Consider the following 26,864-nt stretch of genomic DNA (forward strand, 5'->3'; position numbering starts at 1 on the left):
TGATACTTGCATTTTAATTTAATTTTTGCATCGTGTAATTATATTTTGATAAGTTTATTTAAGAAAAACGTTCTTATGACTTTTTAATTTGTAGCAGACGCTAGATCATAGGAGAAGCTAACCCTAGGCACCACCTTAGGCCCAAGTCGTCTAGCGACTTTCAATTCGGGTTGGCATGTTATATTTCATGCCACGACAGCTCCTTACATACATTTCCGTTAACCTCTAAAAGTTTTTATGTAAAGGGGAAGTCTAAGAACTCGGGGAAAACCTCCTTCACCAGTAGGCAGAGAACTGGCAACCTTAATGCGGGAGTAATCGGCTAGCTAGGCTAATACCCTTGGCACCACTTTGGGCCCAAGTCATCTAGCGACTTATAATGCCTTTAAACAGGTGGCCGGGTTACAATTCCGAGTTTTCACCCAGTGACGAAAGTGCTAACCACTCCGCCACAATTTAGCACAATAATTTGTTGAAATAAATCATTCTGATATGTTTCACTAACAAGGAGAAGTGTAACCCACCGATTTTGTTCAAACTCGGGGGATTGGTAGACCTTCATGTAACTTAAAAAATCCTAAAGGGAATTTATTCAATGGGCAACCGTTTTGCCATGGCAACGAAAAATGTTTTTGACAACAACAAATAGAAATTTTCCCATTGAAAATAACATGGGTTTCTGAACGATTCCTAGGACCCCCCCCCCCCCCTGTGAAAAATTTGAACAAATTTCTAAATTTCGAAAATGTCAAAAATATACAAAAATAGATAAAAATTGACAAAAAAACATAAAAATTTATCAACTGTTGATCAATTTGAGGTAAAAATCCCATGTTATTTTCAATGGGAAAATTTAATATTTTGTGTTGTCAAAACATTTTTCGTTGCCATGGCCCATTGAATTTATTTCCTTTAGGATTTTTCATGATACATGAAGGTCTACCAATCCCCCGAGTTTGAACAAAATCGGTGGGTTACACTTCGGGATGTCTCCTTGTAAGTTGTCAGCGCATGGCGTTAGCTCTATAGTTTTTGGCGTCGCAGAACTGTAAAAGGTAACAATTCTCTAATATCTTGAGCTCCGTAAATTCATCTCTATAGCCCTAAATCCTTTAAATAAAAATGACGATGCAAAACTGGCTTCATAGACCGAATTTTTAGTTTTATCTCTGAAGCCGTTTTTGCTTCACTGAATATCATTTTAATCTGTTTAGCTGCCCCTTTTTTTCAAACTTGAAAGAAGCTTATTTTCCCTTTTTTCGTATAAAATGCGAGTTATTTGCAGAATTTCGCTATCGGCTCGATCCATCTGTTCCAAATCTAAATACGCCCAAATTTGATTCAGAGCAAATCTGAGATAACTTGGTTTTATTGTATTTTATTATAAAAGAATGGTCACAAAAGGTTCTTTTTCTTGGAGCAAAATAGCTCTTCTATTGTGAATCTTCCACGCTTGAACTTGACTTTCGAAGAAAAAGGGAAAATAGAACTAATATAATTTTAATGTTTTAAATGGACGATATTTTTCTAAAGGTTGTTCATCTTTCATTTAAAAGAGACAAAAATTAGGCGCGGTCAGGGAAAACTATATATTTTTTGTTTAAAATCATACGTGAAATGTTTTAATTTCGATATAGGAATTTTTGATAAGACGTTTTCTTTTGGTAAATAAATATTTTAATTCCGGTTAATTTCTATTCAATGTTCGTAGTACCTACCAAAGTTTAAAAATTATAAAATATCAGAGTTATTAAGCAATCAAGATTTAGTAAAGCACCCTAGAGTTTAAATGGGATAGGTCGAAATTGATATTACTACTACCAAGGACAAAATTAGCTTTAATAAATTAGGGAGTGCCATATTTATGCCTATTTTTACTTTTGGCGATACCAAGTGTTATTTCAATTCATCTACACGTTATGAATTATTTGCTTAACTATCAGGTTTGTTATGACCCCTTAGAAATACCCTGTTGTTTACATTTCAGCAAAGGCTTACGGAGAGCAAAATACTGAATTATAGTATTTAAACATAAAGAACTACTTTTACAATCATTCAAATTTGAGACAATTAAATTAATTAATTTTAAGTTGTACGCTTGTTTAGGTTCACGTACACATTTTATAATTAATTAATTAATTTTTTCAGAGTACAACATGAATTCGTTAATTTTAAGTTACACGCTAGTGTTAATGTATGCGTTTTATTATGAAATTAATTTTTTCAGAGTACACCGTAAGTTAATTAATTTTAAGTTGTACACTAGTACGTATTTTATAATTAATTAATTAATTTAATTTTCGTTTTCAGAGTACACCAAACCTAGACCATACTCATCAGAAGGGAAAGTCTGAGTTAGCGCAGAAAGGTTCCTTGGGACATCGCCGCCCGCCGACCAGGGCCGGGCTCAAGTCCTTCGTGTCCTCAGTCTGGGACCACACACTTGATGAGAGGTCCATTTCCGGTTCCTCCGACGCCAATTACAATGATACGTCACCCAACGTCGAGGTTTTCATAATCACGAATTATTTCAACCCAGAACGTATTTATAATTACGGAGAACTTAAGAAAAAAGGAACCGTTATCCCTATTTTTTTAATGCCATCTATTAGCGGTTGTAAGAAATACTTTTTATCGTTCGATAGTTAGTGATGGGAAATTATTTAAAGCAACTGTCGGCTCGATCATTGCCACCTGAATTTAATCTGTAGTGAAAAGACCATTGTTGCTTATCAATGTGGATTTTAGTATGAACCCAGAAATAATTTAAAGCAAGTTGCGGCTCTATCATTGCGTCTGTATTTTGAAATGGCCCCTGTTATTAGAGATGGCAATGAGTCTATTAGATGCTTCGATAAAGCGACTGTACTGGAGATCGTGGTGCCATCTATTAATGGCGAATGAAGTTAAAATTCCAAATAGCGACACAATAACGTCGTCAGAGAACCATTTTAGAGTATTGTAATTAGACAACTTATACTTTACTTAGTGGACTTTTAAACAAATTAAATATCCCATATAAAATATATTGGTAAAAATTACTATAATTTAAGTTACCGTCAAATTTACAAACGAGCTAATCAACGCGGGGGGTACTTTTATGACCCGCCTTTTGGGTCCAAATGTAGCTTAAGCATCTTGTTTTGATTTCGACGCTAGCGACCTCTGTTGAAAAAGAGCTTCTTCACGTTGAGAAGATACTTGCTTTAAATGATGAATTCATTATTACCCAAAAACATTAAGCTATACTTTAGTAGTCCTCGACAGATGGCGAAACGGTCGCCATTTGAATATCAAAGTTTTTATTTGAAGTTCGAATTTTAATAATAATAATAATAATAATCAGCTAGGCTTAATACCCAAGGCACCACCTTAGGCCTAAGTCATCAAGCGAATTTTTGAAGCCTTCAATTCAGGTGGCCGGGTTACAATCCGTAGGAGGGTGGTGGCAAGCCCTTCATGCCAACAGCTCCCTACACTCACTATTACTGTTAACCTGTTATTGTATGTCCTATTACGAAAACGCAATCTACTCTTGACGTTCTCAGTAATCCTAAATACGTTATTCTCGAAGTATATGAAAAGCAGTTAGTCCAACTGTGTTTGCGACGAAAGTGATACTAACGCAACGCCATCTATCGTAGATAAGCGAGAAGATAACAACGGACAGCGACGAGTACGTCACGTCCAACAAGTCGAAGGAACCCTACGTGGTCGAAGCGAACGACTCGGATCTGCTCGATGACGTCCGCAGCTCCGAAAGCGTCCGAGACGAGCCCGAAGGTCGAGAGGACATGCTGGTCCACGGCGAGTCAGAGCTCCACAAAGACGACGACCTCCAGGATGACTCCACCAGAGGATGGAAGCACCCACCCAAACACGCCGTCCTGGTCTTCCCCATGCAGTTGCTCAATAACAACTCAACGCCCAGAGTCAGTCTTCGTTTAATGCTCGCCTAAGTTTCTCTTGTTTAATGTCTTCTTGTTATTCTCCCGCAGTCAAATTCCCCGGTCAACAACCACTCGTCCACTGAACAAATCTGGTCCAGTTCCAATAGAATCAACGAGGGTGTTGGCGAAGAAGAGATAGTTCGTGCAGGTAACTAATTTTAACTAATAACGCAAATTCGTTTCGTTTCTTACCCATTTTAAAGCAACTGTCGGCTCTATCATTGCCACCTGTATTATGATAAGGCCCTTGTTATTAGAGATGACAATGAATTTATCCGAAAAAATGAGCGTGGTGCCATCTATTAATGGCCAAGGAAGCTAACACAGGGTGACCAGACTTCCTATATTTCCTATATTTTAGAATGCCTTCCTATTATTTCCTTTATTCTTACCTATTTTCCTATATTTTCCTATAATTTCACGGTCTTTTGAAAATGAAAGAACTTTTTTGTACGTGTCATCATCTAACATTTTCAAACAAAACCTTGAAATATACGAGCCTTACAAATCCGCTAAGTGATCCAATAATGCAAGAAAGCAGTGTACAAAACATTATCAATATTCTAGGTGATTCGAGTCGGAAGTATACCGATATGCAATAATTACCTTATTATTTTTCCCATATTTTTCTTAGCCTATTTAGTTTCCTATAATTCGCCTATTTTATATTTAGCCTATTTAGATTCCTATATTTTCCTATAATTCGCCTATTTAGTTTCCTGTATTTTCCTATAATTCGCCCCTAAAATTCCTATTTTTCTTATAAAATTTTCAAAGCTTTTCCCTGGTCACCCTGCTAACATTCAAAATAGTGAATAGAATTAATAATTACTATATTTACACAACTTATACTCTACTTAGTGGACTTTAACCTAAATTATATATCCCATATAAAATATATTGTGAAATATTAATATAATTTAAGTTATCGTCCAATTTAAAAAAAAGCCAATCAACGCGAGGGGTACATTTATGTCCTACCTTTCTGGGTCAAAATGTAGCTTAAGTATCTTGTTTTTATGTCAACGCTAGCGACATCTGTTGAAAAAAAGAGCTAGTACACGTCTAGCCAGTAGACAAGGGATGGGTTACCGGGTCCAGACCCCCCCCCTTTGGACCTACCTTTGACTGTACTAATTTTCCACCCCATTCTTGACCCCCTCTTAACATCCACATACTTCGACCCACCATGGACGAATTTCTGGATACGCCACTGCGTCGAGCCAACACTTGCTTTAAGACGACATAAATAATGTACTTTGGTATCTCATTACTGACAGGACGCGTCAATAAAATCCAGCTTCTATTACCATTATAAGTCCATCTTTAGTATTTTGTCGTCTTACATATTAAAAAATTGTTGCTGTTGCTCTTCGCGAACCACGCCGCTGTTACCAATTTAATTTTAATGTGAACTCCATTCCTGTTATTTGCAGAGACTCGTAACATGTCTTCGTTCTCCAAAACCAGCACCGTCCGAATCTCTTCCGACTCGACGTCGTCCTCGGACGCGGACGACCACTCGAGCGAAGTGTCCAGCGAGCTGGGCAAGCCCTATTCGGAGAGGAGGACTTCGGCGCCCACGGTGGTCAGCATCACTCTGAAGGAGCCGCTGGGCGCCAGGATCAGCCCGGCCAAGAGCGTCGAGGATATCCACGCGGAACAGAGCAAGTTTGGAGTGCACTCGCCCACCGTCATCCCCTTCGGACAGTTCCGCTCGGCGCCGCCCGCCAAGACTGAGAGGCTCGAAGGCCCTACCCACATCATGATCCGCCCATTCGTCAGGAGTGATTCCTTCGAGGAGAACATCGAGGATTTGTCATTTCAGGATAGAGGTGAAGCCATGAGCGGATTCAACTTAGCTAGCTTTGAATTTCAATCAGGGAGACTTCACTTTTAATAATAATCAGCTAGGCTAATACCCAAGGCACCACTTTAGGCCTAAGTCATTAATTCAGGTGGCCGGGTTACAAAGCGTAGGAGGGTGGTGGCAAGCCCTGCATGGCACGCGAGCCAACAGCTCCCTCGACTAACTATTACTAGTTCTTCGGTTTCCCCTTAAATAAAAACTTGTTGAGGAAAGTGGTAGTAGTGAGTGTAGGGAGCTGTTGGCTCGCGTGGCGTGAAGGGCTTGCCACAACCCTCCTACACCATTTAACCCGGCCACCTGAATTGAAGGCGTTAAAAGTCGCTCGATGACTTGGGCCTAAGGTTTTGTTTTGGGTCAATTAAAGGGAATATAACCTGCTAAGCAATCTTTATGAATTTCAAATTACCCTGTACAGTGGCGCCAAACATTTTTAAAGCCAAAGGCAAGAGCGGCCAGAGCTGCAAACGTTGGTGTTCCACATCAAATACCTGAGGTTATATTCCCTTTAATTTTAAGAATTTGATAATCGTCAGAGAATTGAAATTAATTTTTTTAAATTTAATGAAGGTAATATTTCTTAAGTTATTTTATTATTCTGGTTTGTGTTTCCGCCGTAGCACTAAATTGCTTTTTGGTTTAAATATAATCCGAAGAGTCACCTTCCTACTCATATCAAGACCGTATTTATTAATACTTGTAAATAATTACTATGTTGAGATGATTTACCTCTCACGCTCTAACCTAGGAGCAACAAACACAAGGAGAACGCAGCTAGGCAGGGTTGGCAAAAAACCGGCTTTTTTTCAAATTGAAAAATCCAGTATGGTTAAAACCGGCTGTAACCGGTGGTTTAAACCGGTTAAAACTATTAATAAAAATGATCAAATTCCTTATATCAAGCCCTCATTGCTCAAATTTCCCGATTTAAAAATTACGTTTTTGCGCGTGACAGTACCTTTACATTGTGAGGTATAGCAGACTTATTTACCCGCTTTTATACCCTAACATGGCAGCGTATTTTCACGCGCAAAATTAATTTTAAGATACCCTAATTGCTTATATGTTAGCTCTCATTACTCGCGACAAAAAGTGAAGGTTAAGTTTTGTCAATGTTTCTAATTAATTTCTCAATTTTTTTTATAAAAAAAAAGTGGTTTTAACCATGGATTTTATTTGGTGGTTAAATCCGGCTTAATAAAGGGTGGTTTAATCTAGTCTGGCTGGCTCTTGCCAACCCTGGCTAGCCTTTAAACAAGCTACCCCAGTGTTGTGTACAAATTTCATTGGACGAGCCTTTACGCTGAACGTTTTACGGGCGGGGGGGGGGGAGACAATTTCCGAGTTTTCCCTTTCCGACGGCAGCAGGCGCTAAAGCGTCAAACCAATGACGGGTTGCGTTCTCCTTGTGTGGGCAGTGCTCCTAGCTCTAACAGTAACCTCTTCCCCTTTAAAACAAATCAACCCAGCCCGGTATCTCATTGGTGCCCCAAAACTGTCGTCTTCCGACGCGACTGAAGTGCATTCCAGTGACGTATTTCCTTCCCCCTGCTCGTGCCGGTGGGAACTTCGAACATGATGGCCACTGATCGTCTCAGCATAGTTATTGCTCTTTGACCTTGCTTTGGCCTAGTCTCGGGTCCCCCTAAAGCTTGGCAAGGTGCAAACCCCTAGGCTTAAGCTACTCAACCTATTGGTTAATCAACCACACCTTAGTTATAAATAAATACATTCTGGCTAATATAAATAAAAAATTATCTATATTTGACCTCAAAGAGGGGAAATTTGTAAAGTTGGGCAAGGCGATTTTGGATACGAAACAAAAGTGGTATACTTGTAAAGACAAATATAATTATAGAATAATTCGGTTATATTTTTTTAATTTAATAGTAATTTCGGGTTGCTTGTGACTAATAAAGTCATTGGTTCGTTTTCAGACAATGCATTTATTACGGCGTCAAACCATAATCGTTTGCATCGTCAGGATGAAATTGACGAAGAAGAAGAAGGCAGTCGCCACGCCGGCGTCCAAGTCCGAATAGCCACCAAGAAAACGTCCCCGCCTTCGAACACGAACAGAAGCTTCCTGAGAGACAGTAGCTCGTCGCCCGAAAGAAAGACTGAAGACGCCACGCGCACCAGGAAGAATGGTAAACGACATAAGACTACAGTGTGTTCCCAAATGTACCTGGGGTTCGTGAATACATTTTAATCCTTTCAGGTACTACAGTGTCGCCTCATGGCATATCGGTGACTTCGCCATCTGGCCAAAACAGTCGCAGTACGCCAGCCAGGAGCAATACCGTCGTGTTCATCAAGCCCAACCACCCTCCGCCGCCTCCGCCCACCCACAATGGTCATTCCGCTTTGGTCAGTCGCTCGGTGTCCACTCGGGAAGGCCTCCACTCCAGCAAAATTGAATTCGGTCTTCCTCCGATGGACTCGCCAACCAAAAACACTATCGTCAAAGGAGACGCCTCACCGAAACTTAAAGACCGATGTTCCTCAGTTTCGTCCTTGGACGTGTCCTCTACCAAGTCTAACGGTTAGTTGGGAAAGGGTTCCGTGTGTATGATTCCCAGGCCTGTGGCTTGTCTGATTCCCAGGCCTGTGGCTTGTCTGATTCCCAGGCCTGTGGCTTGTCTGATTCCCAGGCCTGTGGCTTGTCTGATTCCCAGGCTTGTGAAAAATTCGCTGATTTAAATCACCTACTATACTGCTATATATTTATGAAAAATGTACATATGTATTTTCTGTAGCCTTTACAATTCGGATCAAACAAAATTACAACTAGTAGTTAAATTTAATTAAGATTATTAAAATTTAGTTATCATCTCCAATGCATGCGAGATTTATAAATGAATTTTCCAGGAAAATAGACCTAAATTATTTAATAAATTAAAAATAAACAATCAGTTAAAATAAAAAGCTGATTTAAATAAAAAAACTATTAAAATCAAGGTTTTTAATTTAAATTTTATTAAAAAAAAATGAGCAAACCATTTAGTAAATTTCCCTAATCCAAACATCCATTCTTTGAAATCGTAGACTCTTCCAAAGAGGACTCCTGTGGCGGAAGTCCTCCAGTCAAACCCAGTCGCCGGAACCCGAACCTGCGGCAACGGGTACAGATCCAAACCTGGGACCGTCGTGGCAAGCCCGCGGCGTCACCTTCCCCGTCGCGCTCCAAAATAAGGGAGTTGGTCATGTCGACCAGCGCGTCTCCGGCCAAGAGCGGCGGTCAGATTCGACCAGCGTCCGTCATCGGCGACGCGGAGACGGAGCGCATCATAGCAGCCACTCGCGGACAGAACCAAAGAACCGAACACGGAGAGGAGACCCCCGTCGAAGTGACCAGCAGGCGCAGTTCGCCCACTGGTCACCGGTTCACGCCCTCGCCTAACCTCAACAAGATCGAAAGCAAGCCCGAATGGCTCAAGAAGATTGACCTTGATCGTCGCAAGGTCATAGACTGGGAAAATTTGGGTGAGTGGTTGTGTCTTTCGATCAGACCATTTCAGATTCCACGATTGAATAACACCCCTTTCGCTACACCAATAACGTTAGGTTCTTAAACAAGGTCTTATATTGTATAACCAATATACGTCAGATATTTTAAATTTGTTACTAAATTTCTGTTAATACCAGCATAGATCAATCAATAGAATCTTTACAAAATTAATTTTAGCATCATTGCTTCTAGTTATAGAGGATTAAAGACTGTTAGTTTTGGTGGTATCTTCTCAATGGCACTCGATAGAAACTTAATTGAGACATCTTTCGATTGGTATTAGTTTCCTCTATACACAGACCACCTACCCCAAGAGGGACATGTATCGCTGGTAGTAAATGTTTCGAATGTGTTGTGGCGCCATCTAACGGCAAGTAGATAAAGTTTTTAGGTTCGAAGACGAGTAATAAAAAATGTATTGTAGAAGCACGACTTTTTTATTTTGATTTCGTAAAATAAAAAACTTTCACTCGCTATTTTCTTAAAAAGAAAATTACCCCTATTTCGAGGTAGGTGGTCTGTGCTCTATCTAACCATGGCAGTGCCTTCATTCGGTTGTGATATCAATTAGCAATAAAATTGGGTGAAATTTGTAAATTCAGGGTTCGTACACGGTATATTCCCGTTGGATAGAATCCTATTGGGTCGAATTCCCAATGGATCGAATCAAAAAATATACTTTCCCAATTGATCGAATTCTAATTTTGCAATCCCATTTATTCGAAAAAGTAATATAAAATTGAAATCTGTTTATTTCGTTAGGTTAGGTTAGGTTAGGTTTCATGCTTTCACTGGTGAGCCAACAAAATGACGGTCGAATGGGATTCGGTTGAATAAGAATCGACCCAATGGGACAAAAGCTTCGTACACGACCTGGAAAAGTCAGGGAATTTAAAAATGTTTCAAAATGTCAGGGAAAAGTCAGGGAATTTGAAAAATGGTCCAAATAAGTAAGGGAATTTTAAAATGACCCCCAAAAAAATCAGACAAATAAATTTTTGAAAGATGTACATAAGAAATGGTTTTTCAATATTTTACCTCAAACCATTCAATTATTCAACAAAAATGGTCGGGGGAATTTCGTAATTTGGTCAGGGAAAACATTGAAATGCCAGGGAATTAAATTCCGGAAATTTTGTACGAACCCGGAAATGATACATTCCGAGCCTTCAGTCCCGGATTGAGGCAATTGGTTTAACCCGCGTCCGATATTCCGTAGGCTCGAAGCCTCCCGGATCTTCGCGTTCGGACACTTACCACGAACCAATCTCCTTGCAAAACTGGCCGTCGGAACGCAGTCTGGACAAGGAAGCGAGTACCTTCCAAGAGAACTTGTCTCTGAAGACTGAAACCAGAAGCGAAACCTGTTCGGAGTCGCGAGAGCGGGCTCAAGTGCCCGTTCGCAAAGACACTCCGATTCCGCGTTTCGGTCGAGTGCCTTCGCCGAACCGGCCACGGCCCGCCGAAGCAGTTGAGAGTTCCATCAAGGAGGAGCCCGAGTGGATTCGCATCGCGGAGAAGAAACGGAACAGCACCATCAATTGGGACGAGATCGAGGCTTTGAGGCCCGTGATGCCCGAGAAGGAAGTCGTTAAGGACGTCGAGGAATCGCACAATATTGGTAAGCTACTCTGGCGTGGTCTTTGTCTCTTACCATTGTGTCGTGAGGATTTAACTCATGAAGTGGGGTTGTCTTTCTCTCTAACTATAGTGTCGTGAGGATTTAACGCATTAAGGGTTTATACGGTGGTAATAACTACTAACTATAAGTAAATTTATAATTACTTTAATATAAAAATTACAATATTTACATTGCGATATACAGTGTGTAAACAAAAAACGATCCAGTTTTCAGGTCACGTACCTTGTGCCGGGAGGGCAATTGAAACGGAAAATTTTAATGACCTTGAACCACGTACTCAAGGTCATTCAAATTTTTCTCGAGAATCCTTAGAGATAAAAGTTGGTTTCAATTAGAAAAGTGTTCCCCGTAAAATAGCTTTCATCATACCTAATTACAGCAATAACAAGTCGAGGGATTTTAGGCAAAACAAGAATGTTGTGATGAAAATAGTGTACCAGAGACCAGGTTGAAGGGCTAATAACTTAAATTACTCATGCTAGAGTATCAAAATTTGTTAGACATTATCATCTGGTAGGGGTCTTTAGAATTTTTAAACTCTGATGACATTCAACTCATGGCTCAAGGTCATTCAAAGTTAATCTCGAGAACCAATGATTTAGTGAAATGGTTCCAAATTAAAAAGGCTATAAATTAAAATTTTAAAACTAAATGTTTTTTAACCCGATGCAAATCAGCGCGATGAAAACTTTCGGTACAGCTGAACTGATAACTGATAAACGTATTTAGAGTAATCTATTATAGGGCTAATAAAATAAACTAGCAAACATCTTCGCTATTATAGTTTTGCTGATTAGTTTAGCACTAGAAATCCCAATAAATTATTATAATGGTTAAAAGAGGTTTCTCTAGAGTTAAAAGCAGTAGCGGCGCTAAGGTTTTTTCACAGGTGGGCTAAGTATTTTGTAGCCCTTAGCGGGAACCTTGGATTAACCATATTTCGCAAAAGTGGTATAACCGAAAAAAACGAAAATTTTCCAGGAAGCGAGAAGAGCAAGCAGCTCTCGTCACCTTTACTGGACCCCCTACTGACCTTATATCCGATCTGGAGGGGACACGAGCATGTCTGGGGTTTTTCCCTAATTTCCCCTTTTCTTTTCTTTCTATTGTCCATTCAGCATGACGTCACGCCGTACCTTTGGCCATGGCCGCCATGCTGGTATACCTTTTTTTCCAATTGTAAAAAGCATGGGTGACGTATTATCTACGTCATGCTGCCAAGTCCCTATTTCTGCTCCCTTCCTCCCAAATCTATCTCTTTATGGTCTACTATCTTCTTGAGTAAACGAATTGAATTTGAAAGATTTTTGTCCAGAAAAACGTTTCTTGGCAATAAATCCAATTTCTAGAGATAAAGAAAATTCATAAATGCAAATATGTGGCCTCTTAATTATAAATATGTGGCCCTTTTAATATAAATAAGTGGCCCCTCTCTGAAATGCAGGGGGGCTAAAGCCCACTTCAGCCCACCCTTAGCGCCGCTACTGGTTAAAAGTCGTTAGATGACTTGGGCCTAAGGTGGTGCCTAGGGTATCAGCCTAGCTGCAGTGATGGGCACCGCTCCTCTCATTGTGAGCGCTTTTGTTATTATGAGCGAAATTGAGCGGCAAAATGTTTTTTTTAAGAGCGCGAAACGAAAATGAGAGGAGTGCCAATTTCAGCGCTCAAAGAAGAGCGAAAAGAGAGGAGCGCTTATTTTACCGCTCAAAAATGCGTGAGCGTGAGCGGATATTACGCTAGCGAATGTTAGCGGTGAATGAGCTGAGCGGCTCTTTGACGAAAATGCCCAACACTGCCTAGCTGATTATTATTATTGCTTTCTGTAGGTATTCAAGTCAAACTCCGCAAACCGAAACACTCGAGCGACACAGAAGGTCGTTCCAAGGTCATGGAAAGCAAATCGACGAGTTGCGTCGCTCAAACCAGGGAAGACAACGCGACCACGAGTACGTCCAGAATCCCGCGAACCACAAGTACAACGGGCAAAGACTCGAAAACGCCCGAGAACGAAGCGCATGTGATACAGAACATTCTGTCGAAGGTCAGGGCTTCTCGCCGGGAACCCTCACCCGAATGCGAGTCCGCCGCCCCAGCCCCGGAAACGAGCCAATGTGATAGCCGAGGACGAAGCTCCAACAAACCGGAAGCCGGCAAGAACAAGCAGAGACGCTCCCAATCGACGGGACTTTCTCGAACCCCTTGGACTGAGAAAGAGATTGTCATTGAAGACTTACCAAGGCCCAGTGCCACCTCGAAGACGAAGGGGCGACCGGCCAGCCCGGTCATCCTTAGAAGTGGACACAGAAGGAAAGGTACGTGGCTTCCAAGTATACTCTAAGCGATGCGAGTCTCGGTTCTGGCAAAAAACACTTACCAAAAGCTTCTGGAAGGTGGTTCTAGGTGACAGCATCTTCCAGAATCTAGGCGAAACGCCAGTCGTCTGGACTATGGTTGCCATCTATTGGTGGCTATAGTGAGTGTAGGGAGCTGTTGGCTCGATCGCGTGGCATGCAGGGCTTTCCACCACCCTCCTACGCATTGTAACCCGGCCACCTGAATTAATGGCTTTAAAAGTCGCATGATGACTTAGGCCTAAGGTGGTGCCTAGCTGATTATTATTATGATGTTTCTCAGTGATAGTCAAAAATCGGTATCTGCGCATGCTTAAATACCAACCAAGATTATTCAGTAATAATTGTATTAGAATAAAAATGAAAGGGTAATGATTTAATTAATTTAAATAGAAAATTCCCTTAAATGTTTTTACATATGTAGTTTGTGCATGGATTAATGAACTAAGGGATGTTCCACCGCCGTTAGTGACTGTTCCGAAATCATTTTAGCCGCGCATGCGCAAATCACCGTTTTACCGATAAAACCGGATACAAGTTTTCATTTTTTCCCGCGTGTCTCGGATTTTCCCGTGTGCGTTGTTTGTATCGGTAAAAATTAAATTTCAGCTATTGGCGCTTTTCGCTAATAGGTGGCGTTCGTAGCAAGCAACTTCGATATTTTTGAGCCCGTGGAAAATCCCTTAGTTAATTAATCCATGCTTTTTATTAATTGATGACTTGGGCTAAAGGAGGTGCCTAGCTGATTAATGACATGATTGTACCTCTGGTTATGTTGCAGAAAATGAAAGACCCCTTTCAATGTTGGAATTGGGTAACGTAAACCACGATCCGCCAACACGACCTTTAAGCGGTTCATCACGACCTCCAACCTCCGGAGGCTACACGGACTCGCCTTCCAGGTCTTCCAGAAACCCGGTGGAGTCTCACCGCGCTCGTCACGGCAAGAACAGAGAATACCGGAGATCCGCCAGCTACGACCGCAACCTGCACGTCCTCGCCTCCACTTCCGGAAGTGACCAGGACGAGGAGAAAGCCGCCGATTCCACTTCGGACACGCAGACCAGCAAGAAGAAGGTCCGCTTCCTGATCAACGGCAACCGGGAGGTTAAATCGGAAGCGCCCAAGAGCTTCACCATGTTCGGGATGGAAATTCCTCCAACCAGTAAGTTCCCATTTGGTTGGATCAAGAACCTTTTATGTTCAGAGAACGGACTACTGGACTAGTCTATTAAGTGTTCCGTTATTATTTCCCTTAACCCTTGGTAGTGTAAAATAAAAATTAGAATATAAATTAGTTCATTATACCATAAGTAACATAATATAAAGGGTCCATACCTCTACTTGGAATGCTTATCGCGGCAGATTTTCGTCTCGATGTGGCTGACGGTTTTTTGACGTCACTATGTTAACTTAAAAAAGCATTGTCTGACCAGTTTCTGAGGGCGGAAAGCCAAGGCTCAAGAAACAGGTCAAATCGTACATTGCAAATACATTACTTAGGCCTAAGGTGGTGCCTTGGGTATTAACTTAGTAGATGATGATTATTATTATTATAAGCGAAATTATTGGGGTTTTTTTTAATATCCATCATCAACTATTAAGTTCATAAAATATAAAATTATATTAAAGCAACTGTCGGCTCTATCAACGCCACCTATATTATTATAAAGCAATTGTTATTAGAGATGGCAATGAATCTATCCGATTCTTCGAAGAAACGACATTATTGGAGGTCGTGCCACCATGGACTAATTAACAACAGGGACGGCCCAGATCTATAACATTTCCCTATAAAGACCCAAAAAAAAAGTGTTAACGCGTTCAGCAGCGTTGCCAGGCAATTAGTTTTTATCCTGGTGATTCAAACGTCATAAACAGGAAACAGATTTTTAACGGTTTTAGCGGTTGTGATTTGAATTTTCAGATTGTTGTTTACAAAGGAAACCCCAAACGTCTCTCATAACCATCCATGTTATCACGTTAAATAACTATATAGTTATTATTTTAGTATAACTGGTATAGTTAAATGATATTTGTTCCACCTCCGATTCTAAGATAGATTCTAAATTATCTCGGAAATTATTCATCATCAAAAAAAGGTAAACAACTATTAAGCCTTGGTACAATCATGTATATTTATGAATAATATTATATTATGATAATAATAATCACCGTAACAAATTTGGGAATTGCTTTCAGACGGTAAGTAGAATATTTTACTATATGTACGATCGGAAAAGCTCGACATTCTAAATTTTTACGACGATTAATTTAAAAGACTAATATATTAGCACCGCATGGTAATATCGTGGTTCAACTTTTAAATTCCAAGGAAGCTTCTTTCCCTATTTTCTCCCCCCCCCCCCCCCCGGTTATTTTGAATCACCAGCCTTTACAAGCATTTCCTGTTATGCCCGCGAGTACCGCTAGAGTGCGTCGATGCTTGTTCTTTTTACTTTTTTCCCGGGCCGGACCGTCCCTGTTGTTAATTAGTCCATGGTGCCACCTATTAATGACAAGGAAAGCTAAAATTTAAAATTACAAATGATAACGTCGTCAGAGAACTATTAATAATTATTATAATTAGACAACTTAGTGGACTTTAACCCAAATTAAATATCTCATATAAAATATATTGTAAAAAATTACTATAATTGAAGTTATTATCAAATTTACAAACGAGCCAATCAACGCGAGGGGTACTTTTATGTCCCGCCTTTTGGATCAAAATGTTGCTTAAGCATCTTGTTTTGATTTCGACGCTAGCGACATCTGTTGCAAAAAAAGAGCTACGTCGAGCCGACATTTGCTTTAAGACTTAAACGTTTTTTCTAAACAGATGTCAAAAATACGAAATTTTTTATTTCACAGATGGCGACGTCTTCGAAAACAACAAGAATAAAAATGTGGATTTGGAGCAGAACGGAATGGAGGAGGACGACTATCAGCTTCAAGCGTACAAGATCATTAATCGTATAAAAAGTATGAGTAAGTCGCGGACGCCATCTCCCGACAGAAACGGAACTTCGAACCGAAGCTCCTCTTTACAAAGGAGCTCCAGCGGTGAAAACACGCCCCCGAGAGTGACGTCAACGTCGTCCAAACACAGGAAAAGCCGAAATGCCAGCCCCGAAAGTGGTGAGCTATTTCGCCTATTCTGTTCACTACAAAGATGGCAGCACTATCGGTCGGTAGTTTACATATCTTAACTGCCGTTCTTTATTCAAAATCCTAAAATTATTCAACTAAATACCTATCAACAGTCATAATATTCAAATTCTTAAATCCTTGTTGCGACTACTTTTGAAATCTTAAAAATTTAGAAAAATATACAAATTCAAAACATTAAATATCTAAATGTAACTCGCTTTATATTTACAATCTCAAAACGTAACCCTCTATATCCAAAATCTCCAAAAAGAAACCCCTCTATTCAAAATCTCCAAAAAGAAACCCCTCTATTCAAAATCTGAAAAAGGACCCTCTATATTCAAAATCACAAAAAAAGAACCATCTATATTCAAAATCTCAAAAAAGAACCCTCTATATTGTAAATCTAAAAAAAAACCTCTATATTGAAAATCTAAAAAAAAGAACCATCTATATTCAAAATCTCAAAAAAGAACCCTCTATATTGTAAATCTAAAAAAAAACCTCTATATTGAAAATCTAAAAAAAAGAACCCTCTATATTAAAAATCTCAAAAAAAGAACCATCTATATTCAATATCTCAAAAAAAAATCCTCTATATTCAAAATCTCAAAAAAATCCTCTATATTGTAAATCTAAAAAAAAACTCTATATTGAAAATCTAAAAAAAAAACCCACTATATTAAAAATCTCAAAAAAAGAACCATCTATATTCAATATCTCCAAAAAAAAAATCCTCTATATTCAAAATCTCAAAAAAGAACCCTCAATATTCAAAATCTCAAAACGTAACCGTCTAAATTCAAAATCTCAAAAGAACCGTCTATATTCAAAATCTCAAAAGAACCTTCAATGTTTAAAATATCATTCCAAAACCCAAATATAAACAAATTCGACATCATTGAAAGACATGATGAATTTACAAGTAGTTAGATGTTCATCAACTAGATGGCAGCACTATGCCTATCAATAGCGCTGGAAAGCAGGAATAAAATTATTTCATTCATCCATTAACGACAATATTCCGAGCTCCGTAAACATATTTAATAGCTTTTTAGATTTTCAATGAAATATTTTAATTACATACGCTCCATTATTGAGAATGATTTTTGTGGGTCAACCTTGATCTTAAAACAAGGCCTGGTTCGAGCCGCCAGTAACCGAAAACTGCTTATTATTTTTCAATTTCCGTTTTGCACCTAATGATTTTAATTATTTTAAAGTTAGGCTCTGCTATTTTTTCTTCCAAAAAAGATGAATGAGTTCGTTAATAAATACATTGTTCGTAGAAGGTTCTTTATTTTTGCGTCCTTTTGCCGAAAATCGTCGGGCCTTGGTCATTTTAAAATTACTAAAATATCAAGGTTTCGTAGAAATAAACAAAACAAAGCGTTAAACCTAAAAAAGAGGATTACACGTTCTTACCAAGGCTTCTACTAAACAATGCTACCCAGTAGTGTATTATAAAGTAAAATTTTAAATAATGCTGGACGATGGTATAATTACAATTTAAATGAAAAATGTTACATTGTTGTTAAGCATTGTTTTAAAAGAATTAGCCCGTAATAACTAAAGTATTCATTATATAATTTAAACGAATTTGTTTAAATGTGATCTAAAAGTAATATAAAATTTATGTAGGCATATGTCTAAAATCATGTTTAAATACAACCAGTACCGTAACTAGCCTTTTATGCGCCCGGTGCGAGCTTCTATAACTGCGCCCTTGAAAAATGCAGTGTTGCCAAAACTGGGTCCTAGTCTGGTCATTTCTGCGCCCCTCCAGGGTCTGCGCCCTGTGCCTGGGCACCGCTGGCACCGCCCTAGTTACGGCACTGAATACAACCTATATTAAACATGTCTAACAGTCTAAATTCAAATTAAATTAATATAGCTAAATCTAACTAAATCGAAACTGAACTTTAATTGTAGATGTAACTAATATATTAGTGGATATCCAACCTAAACTAAACTGTCTAAATCCTATCTTCTCTAAACTAAACTATCTAAATCCTATCTACTATAAACTAAACTATCTAAATACAATGTACTCTAAACTAAACTTTCTAAATATAATCTGCTCTAAACTAAACTTTCTAAATACAATCTACTCTAAAATAAACTAACATATCTAAAGCCAAACTAAACTATTATATTTATACTAATATTTGAATCCAATCTCAACTAAATAATTTTAATCGAACCTGAACTAATTTAAACTATCATACGAAAATATAAACTAATATATTTTAACCCTACGAAACCTAAACTAATCGGTGTTTAAATCTTAAACTAAACTAGATTTCTAAACCCAATCAAGGTACCCGTTCGACCAAAGACTCATTGGGGCGAAGTAGTCGCAAGCACAGTTCCCCGAGTGGAACCTCCCAGAGAAATAACCCTCGTCGAGCCGAATCTCCGAGCGCTTCCGAAAATAAACGAAAAGAACCGAAGCGATCCGAGTCGTCTCGACCTAATACGAAACCTTCCGAATGGCCTAAAAAAGCCAAGAAGTCCAGTGTCGATTGGGAATCTTTAGGTAGGCCTTGGCTATGCCAGTTCACGCTATTTTTATCATTACCTAAGCCTCTACGACAGTCATTCTCCCTATGTATAAATATAAACATTCCTGGTTCGTTTTTCTGTCTTTATGCAACCACATCAATCTAAGTCATTTATTTTTATGGTAATTTCGAACGTAATTGAACACGGAGGGTGGGGATAGGGGGTTATAAATTTGTCGAACCAAAGTTTCCTTTTCGCAGCCATTCGGACCGCGTAACCCTTTTAAATATTCACTGCCGGAAAAACGTAATTCTGAATCCCAATTGAGGAGTTTTGTTTTTAGATTACGGTAAATGACATGTTTATAAGGTGGGAATGCGTTCTTCAGCGCATGGCTGGTGACCTCTAAAAAGTACAGCGCTTAGTATAATCTACACGAGACGTTTTGTTATTTCCCGCTGCACACGGTTCCTTAGGCACCTCGCCAGACTTTTACTGGAGCGGATAGTAACGAAACGAGGAAATATGAATCCGCGTCGACTATAATTCAACATTTGTTAAGAAAGCGGCTATTGTTTGGTTCTAACGAAATTTAATTATGTTTAGGATATTATATATGAACTTTAACATTTCGGCGAGATAAAAAAAACGAATTTTTTTGTGATTAGCATAACTTACGTGTGCGATTAGGCATACAGCCATTTCGCGTTGCGAAAACGTTGTCGTTAATATAAATAATCTATAAATGTTTTTTAAAACTACAAAAACGACACGAAAAAAGTTTCAGATAATAGGATTGTTTCGCCATAGAAATTGTTATCTATTGACGCATCACAGCGGTGTATCTGCACTAACGAATAGCGATTAGATCATAGATATAGACTACACTAAGCTTACCCTAGGATAAATTAACCATATAACTCCCAAAAAAACATATTTAGTGACATTGAGAATGGATATTCGAATTAGGCATTTAAATAACGAGTTTAAAAAAATCCGGGAGCTTTCCTCTTGAGACAATGGTAATTACGGTAACGCGAAGAGCCGGTTTAACATCAAAGGTTTCGGATTTCTTCAAGGTTCGTCTAACGTTTGAATTAGCAACCAAGCATATATTGCATAATTTCAGCTCTATCTACAAAGGCTTGGCCACTTTCTACTGCCTGGGAATTTTATTGTAATTTTGGTTGAAATTTTTTTGAATGAAATCGGGCAATTTCGCACTGACATTGACAGCCACGGAAGCTAGAACATGAGTACATTCATCATGATTATATCTAATTAAATTAGACAGCCAAGGTTGTTTTGCACCATTCGCGAGTCCCACCATACCATTCAGCCAGTAAAGGCTTTGTTTTAAGCCACACCTTCCGTGTTAAATAAAACTTAAGCGGGTCCCTTTAAAGATTTCTTAGTTACAATTATCCCTATTGTTTGGTCGATTAATTATCCCTATTGTTTGGTCGATTAATTTTTGCCGTTTTTACGTAATTGTCCCCATGTTCCGGAGGAATTAAATTTTTATCCTTTTTATGTAATATTTAATGTCAATTTTTTTCAGACAAATCATCCAAAAATGATTCTATACGTTCTAAGGACAAAACTAGCAAAATTCCCGTCAAGAAATACTTCTTTAACGCTTCCATTAATCCCAGGCTAATGCCATAGAAAAATTGGTTTAATTAATTCAACTAATTTTACTAATTACGGTTGGTTGTGGGTTAGTCTAAACCGAAAATAATTAAATTAACTTAAATATATACTAATTTATTCTCACTTTTTGTTACTAAACTAATTTTTAAACCGCTATTAATGCCTATTTGATGGGATTGGGATTAGAGAAGGAATTTGTAAATTGGTAAGTTTAATTAGTTCAGTTTAAACCGGTTTAACCTCTTCGCGAGATCGACGTTACCATGTCATTTGTTTTAGTACCTTAAGACGTTAAATCATAAATGACTCGCCCTTTTTATGCCAATGCCATTTTGGTTAAATTGATCGTTGTCGTTTAAAGTTTAATTGATCGTTACCTTTTTGGTAGAACGAGGTGCCGAGGCATCATCTCCGCGACCAATGTGGGCTCAGTTGAAGTTGAAAAGGACACCGTTCTCCAACCAATTCCTCTCGGAGCGCGCCATCCACGGCGAAGGTCACGGAGACATTGAAGAAACACGCGCAGGACACGAAGAGCCGGACTACCTAGAGGATGACTTCAGGAATTCCGAGGAAGCCAACAGTACGCGCTGCTTGTCCTTGGACGCCTACGTCGAGAAGGACAACGAGGAACTGTCCTTGGCCGCGGAAAAGAAGCAGCTTTTGAACGGTGACTCTGGCTACTACGCCAGTGTCACCAACGGACATCAGCTGGAAAGGCGCCACCAGGATTCCCCGATCAACAATACTCACAGCGGAAAAGGTACGTCGCCTTCTGGATTGAATTAAATAATTTCCTGCTTTTTATTTCGGCTGGAAAAGTGGTTACCACTCTAGTCTCGCAGCGAAAGTAGCTTGGGTCGAACCTGGCTCCTCTCTGTGCGAGACGAGAATTGTAACCAAGTGGAGGCGGGTTCGATCGTAGCGTGTGGTACTCTGTGAAAACCCGGAACCATTGTGTATTCTTTAACGACAGGGTTCTTCGATTTTTCCTTTTCATAAATTTGTCGAGTTTAACGCGGTAATAGTGTATGTGGACTCGCGACGCGTTGCTTTCCACCACCGTTGGTACCCGGACAGCTATAAAAAGGGAATTAAAAGTCGTTTTATGCTGGTGCCTCGGATATTCTCATCCACACATCTTTATACTTCGATTTCTATATGGTTGAGTTCCTTTCTATTTGCATATGGCATGTAGTACACTTTCTGATTTCTCTGTGGGCGAACGGCATGCAGTACACTTTCTGATTTCTCTGTGGGCGAACGGCATGCAGTACACTTTCTGATTTCTCTGTGGGCGAACGGCATGTAATACACTCTGATTTATCTGTGGGCGAATGGCATGTAGTACACTTTCTGATTTATCTGTGGGCGAACGGCATGCAGTACACTCTGATTTCCGTAACTGACTATTGGTAATACTTTTCTGTATGAGAAGAACCTAGAATTCTTTGGTTTCTACGACTTATTTAGGCGGGTTTCTAAGTGGAAATGGTGTCTGTTTTGATGGCTGCAATATTAAAATCCTTACTTTGCAAGATTTTAGAACTTTTTCACCTTTGACCGCATGCGGGTATTTGATTGAATTTTGTTGGGTTTCAACGGATTAGTTTCATAAGTTTTGCATGACTAAAAAAATTAATTGAAAAAAACAGTGATGAACCAGCTACAAAAGGTTGTAGCGTGTACAATGGAACATTTGCGTAATTGCAGGCGGTGTTACCAAGAAATTCCCTCGCTCAAATGGCTTCCACAAATTTGACAAGTCTCACTTGCCGTCGTTAATGGACAGCGAAGGCTACAGCAGCATGGACAGTTTCTCCTGCAAGGCGCAGTCTTCGGACTCTTGCTTCTGCTCCAACTGTTGCGTCCAGAGCGAAAAATGGTCGACAAGCACCGACGACACGAACAACCCCGTCGTCATCCACGCCCCCAAACAGGACACGCCGCTCAAATCCAGCCTGAGGAAGCAACAGCAACGCGACCGCGTCGAGAACCAACCGGAACCGGAAGTAGAGGAACGGGAAGATTTCGTCGTCCATCATTATTCCAAAGACTATCGAAAACACGACTGGAACGAATTGGACGCGACGGAGCCGACCTTGCCTCCGCCTCCCCCTCTGCACTTGGGCCTCAGGTTGTCCGGGCCCTGTTCGGACGCGGAATACGCGGAGGGCGTCCACTACTTGACGGACGACGAGCGCCGGCCCACCCTCACCCGCCCCAAACGCTGCATTTCCATGCGGCAGTTGGACGACATCGAAGGCAAAGGTAAGAGGGTCGCTCGACGCAATTCGCTGCTTGAGAGTAGAAGGAAGTTGCTGGATATTTTGGGGACCATCGACGGGAAGTCCTCCAAGAGGGGTCCCCAAGTTAAGACCATTCGCAAGACCATCAGGCGCATCTTAAGAGGATCCGAAGTCACCGACGAAGAAGAAGAAATCGTTGAGGAAATTACGGAAGAAGTTTTTGGTATGTTGGCGCCTGTCTCTTCAGCTTCTGGGACTTTCGGAATTGGCCTTCTTGCGATGGTCTTTGCTACAGACGATTTGTGTTTGAGACAGCGCGTTTTCAGTTCTTGTCAACCGGCCACCTCAATTTTATTCGTTAGAAGTCGCTGGTGGACTTGGGTCTAAGATGGTGTTTTTCCTACTAGCCTAGCTGATTATAATCAATGTTGGAAATTGACGGCCAAACCACATTTTAAATTACGCGTTGTCACCTGAATTATAGGCGTTAGAAGTCGCAGGGTGACTTGGGTCTAAGATGGTGTCTTGCCTATTAGCCTAGCTGATTATAATCAATGTTGGAAATTGACGGCTAAACCAAATTTTAAATAGTAAAATGTTTTTATATTCACGTCCTTATAAACCTAGATTACATGGAGTAGTGTTTGTTAAACGCCATCTGTAGGGTTGCCAATGTACCTGGAAAGGTCAGGGAATTTTAAAATGTAATTTTAGTTCCGAATGGAAAACGTTTCGGTTAAAAATTTCCAACTTTTGGCTTAAAAGATCTGAGGAAAATCTTGTGAAATGGTGAGGGAAAAGTCAGGGAATTTTAAATGGTTTACGTGTCTGGGAATGTAATTTCAATTCCGAATGGAAAACGTTATAAAATATCGGTTTAAAATTGCCAACTTTTGGCTTTACAGAAGTAGAGGAAAATATCGGGGAATTTTATCTGAAATTATGGCCACCCTAATCTGTCGTTGACAAATATAACACGAGACATAAAACACATTTTCTGATTCCTCAATTCACCGCCAGATAGCGCTCGACATCTCAGAGGCATAACTAATGTAGGAATCTTACACATGTAGGATGTGGTTTAGGAGTCGATTTCACATTGTTTCTATAAATATTCCAAATAAAAATGTCTTGAGTTTTGGGAATTCAGTGCAGTCTAGTTTAGCGTGGTTTTTTTTTTTGGTACTTTGTGCTCATGTATTTCGTATTTTTATGTAATTTTTTTTATAAACGTGTAGTATTCTACGGGTCTGTTTGGTATTCTGGGATTTGCATCTTGTCGTTAGCCCCTTTTTCTTCTGTTCATATTTACGTAGTGACATCTAGTGGTAAAACTTTAAATGGTCGAATATAATTTAAATTATAGGTATTTAATAAAATTGTTCTACTAATTAGGTGTAAGCGACAAGAGCGTCAAGTCTATCAACGCCGACAATTCGAACAATACGATGAAAAAACGAGCGACCATAACCCGAACTGTGCACCAAACTAAAGATGGACAAAAATACTTGACCACCACGATGGTAGATGGCGCTGACGATGGAGATGACGGAGAATCTCGGCCAGAATCGCCTCAAAGAGAACCGACTGTAGTGCGGGTAACGACTAAAAGAATACGTTAAAATAAATCGTGAAAATGTCTCGGTAACCTTTTTTTTTACGTTTACGATCGTGTTTCCAAAACGTATTGTTTGATCTATGCTGGACGGCTCGCAAGCGTTAAATTATTAGAGATTCTCGTGTTATAACTATAATTTAGATCCCATTTTGTTTCGGTTTCGACTTTGTATAATTTACTGATTACTTGGTTCAATGTAAAAGTCCTTCATTTTTTCTACCCAATGGTTTGAAAAATAGTGATATGTTTTTTTCCCCCAAACATATATTTCGCTAGTCAAGGTTATATTAATTATTAATTTTTTTACACAAATTTTAATATATTATTTACTAATTGTTACTGCGGTATTTAGCTCTATTAACGTGTTTTTACGTAACATTATCGGTAACTTTTTTCGGTGTAATTTATCAGTAAATAAACGTTTAGCCAGATTTGTATACGAAAACTACAATAAATACATATTTTGATTGTGTAAAAGTGTTGTTGGTCCTAGTTTTTTCAATATTAGTTCCATTGTTTTAATTATAAAACTCACGAGTTCAGTTGCGCCGGAAAATATATCAACGTGGAAGTTTGAAACAGCAAACAATCTTCTCATTAAAGAATTTGACTGGGGTGCATCAAATTAACTCTCAAAAATATTTACTGTTTGAGCGATGGAATTAAAGATACTTCGATAATTCTTTTCTATAACAAATATTTAATTTTTGTAAAGGACACTCGATTAAAAAATTCGTGTTTGAGCAGTACTACATCAGAAAAACAGAATGAACTACGGGCTCTAATCAATTGACGGATTTTGAAATGACGTTTTAGCGCGCGACACTACAGGTACATGTCTTGGGCACACAGCCTTCTTTGCGTGCTTTTTTGACCATAACATGTAGAGGTATTTTCACGCGCAAAATGAATTTTAAAAGCCGTCAATTATGCAGGGTTCGTACCTGGAAAAGTCAACGAATTTGAAAATGTTTCAAAAAGTTCAGAGAATTCGAAAATGTTTCCAAAAGGTCAGGGAATTTTATCATGTTTCCAAAAGGTCAGGGAATTTTATCATGTTTCCAGAAGATCAGGGAATTTTATCATGTTTCCAAAAGGTCGGGGAATTTTAAAATGTTTCCAAAAGGTCGGGGAATTTTAAAATGTTTCCAAAAGGTCGGGGAATTTTAAAATGTTTCCAAAAGGTCGGGGAATTTTAAAATGTTTCCAAAAGGTCGGGGAATTTTAAAATGTTTCCAAAAGGTCGGGGAATTTTATAATGTTTCCAAAAGGTCAGGGAAAAGTCAGGGAATTTGAAAATGGTCCCAAAAAGTAAGGGAATTTTAAAAGGTTTCTGAAAGGTCCGGGAAAAGTCAGGGAATTTTAAAAGGTTTCTGAAAGTTCAGGGAAAAGTCAGGGAATTGGAAAATGGTCCCAAAAAGTAAGGGAATTTTAAAAGGTTTCTGAAAGGTCAGGGAAAAGTCAGGGAATTTGAAAATGGTCCCAAAAAGTATAAGGGAATTTTAAAATGACCCCAAAAAATCAGGCAAATAAATTTTAGAACGATGGAATTAAAGATACTTCGATAATTCTTTTCTATAACAAATATTTAATTTTTGTAAAGGACACTCGATTAAAAAATTCGTGTTTGAGCAGTACTACATCAGAAAAACAGAATGAACTACGGGCTCTAATCAATTGACGGATTTTGAAATGACGTTTTAGCGCGCGACACTACAGGTACATGTCTTGGGCACACAGCCTTCTTTGCGTGCTTTTTTGACCATAAAATGTAGAGGTATTTTCACGCGCAAAATGAATTTTAAAAGCCGTCAATTATGCAGGGTTCGTACCTGGAAAAGTCAACGAATTTGAAAATGTTTCAAAAAGTTCAGAGAATTCGAAAATGTTTCCAAAAGGTCAGGGAATTTTATCATGTTTCCAAAAGGTCAGGGAATTTTATCATGTTTCCAGAAGATCAGGGAATTTTATCATGTTTCCAAAAGGTCGGGGAATTTTAAAATGTTTCCAAAAGGTCGGGGAATTTTAAAATGTTTCCAAAAGGTCGGGGAATTTTAAAATGTTTCCAAAAGGTCGGGGAATTTTAAAATGTTTCCAAAAGGTCGGGGAATTTTAAAATGTTTCCAAAAGGTCGGGGAATTTTATAATGTTTCCAAAAGGTCAGGGAAAAGTCAGGGAATTTGAAAATGGTCCCAAAAAGCAAGTTAATTTCAAAATGACCCCAAAATATTTTTCAAGATTTTTACCTCAAATCATTCATTTACTCAACAGAAATGGTCAGGAAAAATTTGGCAATTTGGTCAGGGAAAACCTGGAAATGTCAGGAATTTAATTCCGGAAATTTTGTACGAACCCTGTTATAGCA

At 39.1% G+C, this 26,864-nt stretch overlaps 1 protein-coding gene across 4 annotated transcripts in view; it reads left to right on the forward strand.

Moving 5' to 3' along the window:
- Window positions 1-24,930, forward strand: part of LOC149958325 (uncharacterized) — an 80,226-nt gene extending 55,296 nt beyond the window's left edge. For 2 of the 4 annotated variants that reach the window (XM_090165763.1, XM_090165765.1), the window contains 15 exons: window positions 2,311-2,508; window positions 3,645-3,932; window positions 3,999-4,098; window positions 5,387-5,785; window positions 7,755-7,967; window positions 8,039-8,362; window positions 8,866-9,303; window positions 10,548-10,949; window positions 12,797-13,282; window positions 14,103-14,486; window positions 16,196-16,462; window positions 18,795-19,013; window positions 21,021-21,395; window positions 22,346-22,903; window positions 24,277-24,930. In XM_090165763.1, the coding sequence (XP_090021889.1) occupies window positions 2,311-2,508; window positions 3,645-3,932; window positions 3,999-4,098; window positions 5,387-5,785; window positions 7,755-7,967; window positions 8,039-8,362; window positions 8,866-9,303; window positions 10,548-10,949; window positions 12,797-13,282; window positions 14,103-14,486; window positions 16,196-16,462; window positions 18,795-19,013; window positions 21,021-21,395; window positions 22,346-22,903; window positions 24,277-24,503 (4,878 nt within the window). In that variant the 3' untranslated portion in view covers window positions 24,504-24,930. The remainder of the gene's footprint in view (window positions 1-2,310; window positions 2,509-3,644; window positions 3,933-3,998; window positions 4,099-5,386; window positions 5,786-7,754; window positions 7,968-8,038; window positions 8,363-8,865; window positions 9,304-10,547; window positions 10,950-12,796; window positions 13,283-14,102; window positions 14,487-16,195; window positions 16,463-18,794; window positions 19,014-21,020; window positions 21,396-22,345; window positions 22,904-24,276) is intronic. The other 2 variants (XM_090165764.1, XM_090165766.1) reach the window with 2 other exon arrangements.
- Window positions 24,931-26,864: the final 1,934 nt, after the last annotated feature.

The sequence above is a fragment of the Leiobunum rupestre genome, chromosome 2, assembly GCF_980474605.1.
Source record: "Leiobunum rupestre chromosome 2, qqLeiRupe1.1.hap1, whole genome shotgun sequence".
Lineage (NCBI taxonomy): Eukaryota > Metazoa > Arthropoda > Arachnida > Opiliones > Sclerosomatidae > Leiobunum > Leiobunum rupestre.